The sequence below is a fragment of the Mercenaria mercenaria genome, unplaced genomic scaffold (genome assembly GCF_021730395.1).
Source record: "Mercenaria mercenaria strain notata unplaced genomic scaffold, MADL_Memer_1 contig_2879, whole genome shotgun sequence".
Taxonomy (NCBI): Eukaryota; Metazoa; Mollusca; class Bivalvia; order Venerida; family Veneridae; genus Mercenaria; species Mercenaria mercenaria.
The window spans coordinates 2,232-10,637 of record NW_026460966.1 but is presented as its reverse complement, the minus strand read 5'-3'; the positions used below and the strand labels follow the sequence as shown (position 1 = coordinate 10,637).

General features: G+C 32.8%; 1 protein-coding gene across 1 annotated transcript; it reads left to right on the top strand.

Annotated features, from left to right (window-relative positions):
• Positions 1-2,073: 2,073 nt before the first annotated feature.
• Positions 2,074-7,955, top strand: LOC128552532 (RING finger protein nhl-1-like; the record flags this gene model as incomplete). The annotated part of the gene is made up of 3 exons (XM_053533579.1): positions 2,074-2,192; positions 6,634-7,202; positions 7,918-7,955. Coding segments are annotated over exons 1-3 (726 nt in total), but the record flags the coding sequence as incomplete, so codon positions are not given.
• Between the last annotated feature and the right edge of the window lie 451 nt (positions 7,956-8,406).

The following is an 8,406-nucleotide window of genomic DNA, read 5'->3' as shown; positions in this document are numbered from 1 at the left end:
TTCACAATTTGGAATATTGTGCAAAGCACTCATGACAAATTTATAATCGATATTTTAGATAATTTTGACCAAATAAAATTCCGCGAGGTCTTAAAATATACAAGGACCGATTATATTATTCTTGATTGAATTGTTGGACTATTTCTTAGCTTAACCATTATCTGCTGAATTTTTAAATGGACTGGTCAATTATTCAATTTGGGCAATATTATTTATTGTTCAAAGGGGTGTTCACTGAAAATTTACTGGCTGAATAGCGAACTGTGCAAATTTTACCAGATTAAAAAAAAAACCAACAACAAAACAATCATTATGTTTAAGTATTTATAAATTTTAATAATGATAACAAATTGAATATGTTTAATATCTTTAATATTTAAATTATTATTTTCAAAGAGATTGATATTAACCGAATTAATATATGCCAGCTCTGTCTCATGGGGTTTTGAACATGCTCAGCCAAACGGAATATGCAACATTTTCATTTTGTCGTGCTGCATGACCTTTGAAATTTCTGTTTTTTACTATTCAATAACATTTCTGTTAGCCTCCGGATGGTGCCAATGACTTTTCCAAGGCGGTGCCACACAGAGTTCCTTTATTTATTTGTTTAGTTCGTTTTGTTTTGTTGTTTTTTTTTTCGTGTGCGTGCGTGCATGCGTGCGTACATGAATTTTATGTTGATAAATTTTGTATTTTCGCCTTTTCCTCATATTTTCTGAAAACGAGTTTTTTTTTTCGCTTCTGTGTATGTGACCTCTTTATTGCTTTTATACAAAGAGCCATTTATAAAGGTCTTGTATTGCTTTTTCTAACATAATACCTCTGTAGATTTTCACAACTTTATGGATGAACCTGTTAGCCTGTAGAGTTTGGACATTATTTCCTGTCATCGATAGTGCACTTACAGTTTTACAGCAGTACACGTATTAAGATATTTATCTGTAGCATATAACAACATATCTTATGAGCGAAGCTAATGATTGTTCTAGGTATACATGTATAACAGAAGTATCTAACACATATACATACTAGGAAATTAATGGTGACTTCAGTGATGTTTTAAATATGTCTTTATACATGAAGTATACATGTTGTTCAAGATATGGACTTCCTTATTCAATTGAAATCTTAGATCAAGTTTTCATTTTCATAACATTTCTTTCCTAGTAAAGCATTGTTAAAGTTTCGTTAATTGATAACACAAACACTTAAACGTGCATACTTAGTGTGAGTATTATTTGTGAGTTCTATATCATTATGTGTCATTGTATTGTCTGTTGTCTGTATATACATTTTATGTGTCTTGTTAATCACTTTATGTGACATTATGGAGGATTAAAACGTGTAATGTTTAAAAAGTTAGCTTGCCCACAGCTGCCATTTATTACCTAGACAGCTTTTTCGAAACTGTCAGAAACCACCTTGATTTTTAAAAGAAAATATATTTCAAGAGATATCTCAGTACCCCAGTCTCTTACAAATAAGAATCATATTTAGAATAAAATAATCTATTGCGATAAAGTTTTCTGAAAAAAAAGTTTGTTGGAAAGTTTAGTTTATTATCGTCATAGCTAGCAAGCATTTCGCGACAAGGTTTCAGTTGAAATATTTTCAGGAAATAGATGAAATATATAAAAGATATTATTTATTGCAGAATTTATTTTGTTGAGAATGACGTCGCATTGATGCAGTCATAGGTCATATGCCCACTTTTCAGCTTTGATGGTGGGGGAAGAATTCAGGTGCCGCTCCGTTCATTATTCCATCACGAGCGGGCACCTGTGTAAAACCACCGTCCTTCCGTAAGCCAGCTGAATGGCTTCCTCACATTTATTGCAGAAATGTTTTCAGAAAAAAATGCACGCATTTCTTAGAAAGTTTCCATGTTTTATTATTTTTAAATTCATTTCTATTTATATTATCATATTATCATGATAGATACCAAGCTGTCTTGTTGCAGAAATATACCACTGTAGTATTGTTAAAAAACTATTTACAGCACTTGATATTGAATGCATACACACTTCTATTATAGGTTTGGTAAAGATAGCATTTTTCATAAAACTAACGATGGATTTGTCGGAGACACTTAAATGTCCAGTATGTCTAGAAAGATTAAATCATCCTAAACAACTTCCTTGCCAACATAGTTTATGCAACAAACCATGTCTAGAGGAGATATTAAAGAGGTAAGATCAGTATGATACTTGCATAAATATGATCCAATATCAGTCCTAAAACAAATGTTTCTTTGCCGGAACACTATATTTCAATCTAATAAATTTTAACGTTTCGTCGGTCATTTTTGTTTCAATCACTCAGATGATTTGGGTAGATAAGATTCTAGCTTTAAATAAAACAGAATTAATGATAAACACTTTTCGTACAAAGAATAGTTAAGGTAGTTCTGCACGTTTGGATCGAAATTTTTTCTACAATGTAGAATTTGATAAAACTTTGATTTTTCTAAACTTCAGAATATACCTAGAAAATTCATCAAATAAAAAGGATAGGGTCGTGTACTTGATTTTTTGCTAGACTGATTTGAAAAATTTGGACCTCACGCCATTTTTCATAATGGGAGTCTATGGGAAAATAGCAATATTAATAACATTTTCGCGAATAGAAAATTTTCTACAATGTAGATTTCAATGAAAGTTCTCACAGTCGTAAATAAATATATGGCCTATAATACAGTGAAATAAAATGTATAGGTCCGTGTGCTTATTTCTGAGATATTTGGCCATGATTAAAGTGAACCGCCTATTTGAAGCTAATTTAAAGAAATTATTTTGAATTATTTAACGTGTCAGATGTTTTAATATCATATTTTAACTTTAGAAAGATAGAGAACGTTACAATTTAATAAATTTATTCACAGGTTGCCTTTAATTCATAAAATGATTTTCATTTCCGTACGCCGAATCCAGGCTTTACTCTGAGTTTTCCGGATAAATGACGTTACGCCATCACTTCCGGTATATCAAACGTGCAGAACTACCTTAAAGTCAACAGAACATCTTTGAAAAACTTATTCCTATAGCAAACTGAACGTCTAGTGCTCGGATTAGTTTTAAGATAAGCCTTACTATAATAGTGGAATCTGTATGCTGGATAAATTATCCTAGACTACATTTACCTTTTTCATTATGTTAACTGGGAAAATAAATATTCTCCAATTGCCGGAACATAAATTCAATGGACATAGAACAAGTATAATGTAAAACTTTGGATTGCCAGTATGTAAGCTTAAAAACCATAAAACACGCTTGAATGGTACCGACTAGAATTTTAGAATGCTACAGTTTAGCTCCCCCCCACCCAACCCCCTCCACAAAATTTTTTTATAAATTTTCACTTGGATATCCAGGTAGACCGATAGTCGCAGGTTGCAATTCAGCAATGAAAAATATATCTAAATACATTGACTATACGCTGAAACCTATTATACAATCTTTACCTTCATATATCTAGGAGACTAGTGATTATATATGATGTTAAAAAAGATTAAGTCGGTGAAGTTCAAAAGCAAAAACTCGTATTTAGTTACTCTTAATGTGAATTCACTGTATACCAATATACCGCATTCTGACGGTGTAAGGGCGTGCAAAGTTTTCATGGACGGAATGAATGACAGCACTTAACTCTCTAATGAAAATGTTGCCGAGTTGATACAACTCGTTCTTGAGAATAACTGTTTTCTATGGTGAGAATTATCGTCATTGTATGGGAACAGCTATGGGTAGTTCCATGGCTCCCGCATACGCATCTATATTTATGGGAAAGTTTGAAAACGACTTCTTAAATTCAAGAGATCTAAAACCGACCCTATTGTTCCGATTCTTGGAAGATATCTTCTTGATCTGGGACCATTCATGATGAACTTATGAAATTTATTAGTGCCATAAATCAATTCCATCCATCAATAAAATTTTCCCACACTATTTCTCTGGAGGAGGTGTCCTTTCTGGATATGACTGTTAGAAAGACTGATTCATTATGTATTGAAACAAGTGTTTATGTGAAAAATACTAACATTCTTCAATATATGGAATATTCTTCTAGTCATTCCAAGTCTTGAATACCTTTTATCCAAGCAAAAAGTTATAGAAATATTTCTTGAATTACGTTATCCACGTGAAACTGTTGATAGAGCTGTTGAAAAAAGTTTCCAAATTAAGCCAACAACAGGCACTAGGTAATACTGAAAGTCTTAAAAACTCCCTTATACCATTTGTTATTGAATACAACCCTTCTTCACCTAATGTAGGAATTGCACAAGTACTGGGACTTGTTATGCATTTAAAAAAATGAAAGTGTAACATTTTTACATACTTTCAAACCAGTTCTAGCATTTAAACGCCCCAAAAATGTTCAGGACTTTCTAGTACGATCTGCTTTCAAATCTTTACGAGAAAGTGATGCAAATTGCTCACAAACATGTAACAGGCGGAGACGTACACACTGTAAAATAATGTTAGTGATAGTCAGTTTCATAGTTTTATTACAAACGAGTCATTTCCCTCCAAAATGCTCTACAGACTGTACTTCGAAAGATGTTATATATATTATAATTTGTAAAAATGTCACAAACAGTACGCTGAACTTCATTTACGCGAGGAGTAATGTATCGTGCGTCATGCGGTAATTTGACGTCATAATTGACGTTACGTTACAAACATTTTGGCGTAAAAATTACAATGTACAATAGACTACATAATGATTACACAAATGTATATCTAAATTACTAAAGTATTTTGTGACAAAAAATATAAGTGGTTTTACTTAATACATAGTAAGATTATAAACATTGTTTAAAATAATAGTGTTAATAATGATAATAACAGTAAGTAAGGATCACAAAGATCCAATATCACTGGATAAATTGTGTTATAGACAAAAAAAAAAAACACACAAGAAAAACAAAACAAAAGGCAGCAAAAACTGTACTAACACATTATAAGAAAACCACAGTTGGTGTAACATAACAGAAAACACTGTGAAGTGATGTGAAGAGACTTAGGGAAATTTATACATTACTTTTGAATTCATACCTTTTGGAAAAAGTTTCAAGTTTATGAATCCAGTAAGTTTCTTTAAGAAATCTCCTCATATCACCATGGATAACATCAATAGGCATAAAGCTAAAGTCATTTAAGCTATGGCCATCTTAATTGAAATAAGTTGCTGCATGACTAGATCTAATGCAGGATCCATAAAACTTGTAATATCAAAACGATGTTTATTCATACGCCTTGAAACTTGCTGGCTAGTTTGGCCTACATATTGCATACTACACTTCTTACATGTAATTAAATATATAACATCTGAACTTTTACAAGTTGCATTACTCTTAAGATTGAAAGTTAATTTACACTGAGAACTGTTAAAACTATCACTTTCAGTAATGTAAGACTAATGCGAACATCTGGAACGATTACATTTAGACGAAGTAAAATTAACATCAGACTATGCAAAGAAACTTTCTGGATACACAAACTTAAAACATTATATCCAGACGGTATGAATGCCAAAGTGATTTACAATGCTTAACGACTATTATGTTTGTAATAATAACAATGTCATCGTTAATTTCTATTAGTCAGTTTTGTATATATGTTATAGAAACTTTTCGTATCTTACTGATCCGATAGCTTCATATTACACCGTTATACTTTTTGCTGTATATTTTTTTATAAAATGCATTCAGCTGCTTATGTCTGTAACGCTATTTAGTGCGTTGGCGAAGATATTGATAGAAAAGGATAATACAACGTAGTTGATCTGGTACATATCTCAAGATGAAAGGGTATTTGGGGCAATATTTTCATGACGAACCAAACTGACACAAAATAATTTAATTCTATTTCATTTTAACAAAAAAAACTTTCATAATTAAATTGAAACATAATTCCCGAAGATGATAAAGGGTGGAATTACATGCAATTTATTTTGGCAAAAGTTTCCACTACAGTAATAAAAAACATCAGATTTCCCTTTTTTCAGTTTGCATAGGTGAAATCTATGTACTATTTTTTTGCATTGAAAAGACAACAGAATATAATTATTACCTATATTCATTTGGTTTTTCTTTTTAGCTGTTTCTCGCATAGTATTGTTTTTTCCTAAATTGTCCCTTAGCTTTCCATGCTGTCTAACAGATTGCAGAACTGCTTTTTGTTCCTGCATTCTGTTATGGCATTAAATGATTCTTATTAAGCATAGAAACAGATAATTATATAAGATCATCAGCAGATATTTAATTGTCGTGAGTTTAAGATAATTTATTAATGTGTGTATACGCCATACATATGAATACTGATAATAATTTGCTTTTTCAGTGCTACAAGAGGCATTACTAAGGCTCGTGAATTAAGTTGTTTAGGATAGTTTTATTTTGATATGCAGGCATGTGGTCGTTGGAAAAATACATGTAAAGCCGCGACATCGTTACGTTTAATTAAATACAACTGTAAGTGTTAATATAATATGATACATGAAAGCATGACACAACCTAAAGTTATTGCTGCGACACAATGACAATATATCAAAAGTTTAAAAAGTTCAGTACGGTACATTGTTGCTAATGAAACATCTTTTAAATCATAACACTGATGTGTTTTTTTTTAGCTCAAGGAATGGTGGACATTTCAGTTGTCCTGTATGCAAGACAAGACATGCGTCTCCAGACGACGAAGCAGACGACGTCCGAAGGAGTTTAGTTCTTCAGCAACTATTAGATGTCACTGAGGAAAACAGAGAAACTGTTTCGTTATCTAGACAAACGAAAGAATATTTAGCAAGCGACGAGATCAATGAAACAGAACATGGACATTTAAGTGTTATCTTATCAAGCGAAGAAGCGCCCGATATTGACTTATCATCTGTCTGCAACGTTTGTACAGAAATAGACAGGCCATGCACTATATGCTTTCACTGTGGGAAGACAGTTTGCAAACAGTGTCACGAAAAACACATGGATCGTGTCCGAAATGCAATTCTGGAATACCATGATAAGATACAAGTGGTCAAAACGAGGCTAGAAGAAAAGCAAAATGCTTATATTCTCATTGAGAACAAGGAAGTTGCATCAGATGGTGATATAAAGAGACTGTTTCAACAATTTGATCAAATGAGACATGTCTTTGCTACCTACCTTGAATCGGTACAACCAGTTATAGAGGAAAATGCTGATGAAAGTAATTGCTATTATGTTTCAAGGAGAAGAACACCTTTCTGCCCTATCAGAACTTGAGATCAACCCTGCTATGTATAAATTACAAACACAACTTGAGCGCCACAGTATCCCAGCTGCGAATTTAAAAAATCGACAGGCGAGTAATAATTCGAGCAACAAAGAAGTAAAGCACAATGTGTCCACTAACTTCGCTCCTGCTTATCATCCGGTAGTTAATCTCCCAAACCATGAGCGCCAAAATATCCCAGCTTTCAATTTTGAAAATCAACAGGCAACTATGTATGGGAGTAATTTCGCTCCTGTTCAGCGTCCAAGAGTAGCTTTCCCAAGCCATCGCAACGAAAGGTATGAAATATTATTTAAAATACCTAACTTGTAAATTTCCTGTCGTATCCAGTAGTAAAACATTGAACTCGTCATTCTGTTAGTTTTGGAATTCACTAGGAGCAGTATTTACGCTGATATTGCCATTAACTTCCATTTGTAGTCAGTATCTGATGTTGGCCCTCTGAACGCAATATTGTGGCCAACTCGATCCTTAAAGAAATGTTTGACTATTGCATATTCCGTCTCCTCTCAGAATATATGCATATAGATAATCAATGTAATATGTTTCAATGTTCAATTTTTCTTTGCATATATGTAGGACAGTCCGACTTATCTTTTTTTACAGTTTTCAACTTTAGAAATGTATTTCTTTTTTTGTAATATTACAGATCAGGACAACAGTATCATGGTTCGATCTTTCATGCAGGTAACGAAGCACGAGGGCAACACGATAATAATTGCCAAGAAGTTATTAATCTTTTTTGTCGCAGAGTTTTAGCTGGTTGTTGTTTGATTGGGATGTGTTTTTTTTTTATTTTCTTACTTTCGCTAATTCCGCTCGGTCTGTTAGCGTCCAATTCTAATAACGTTACATCGAACCTTTCGGACACAATGATGCATTAAAATGCCACGTAGAGCATAGACCGCGAACATGTCCCCTTTCATGACTTTAAATTGTGATTTTGAATCGAAAATAGAGTGAATGTTGTTGCTAAATTATGAATATAAGTACAGCGGCCTATGAGACATGGACGTACTCAAGTCCGACTACTTACGCTACTGTAATGTTCTAATTATATATGAACATTTCGGACCCTTAGATATATGAAAATATCGGACTCATAGAGGGATTTGTATTTCAAACGACGGACCCAAGA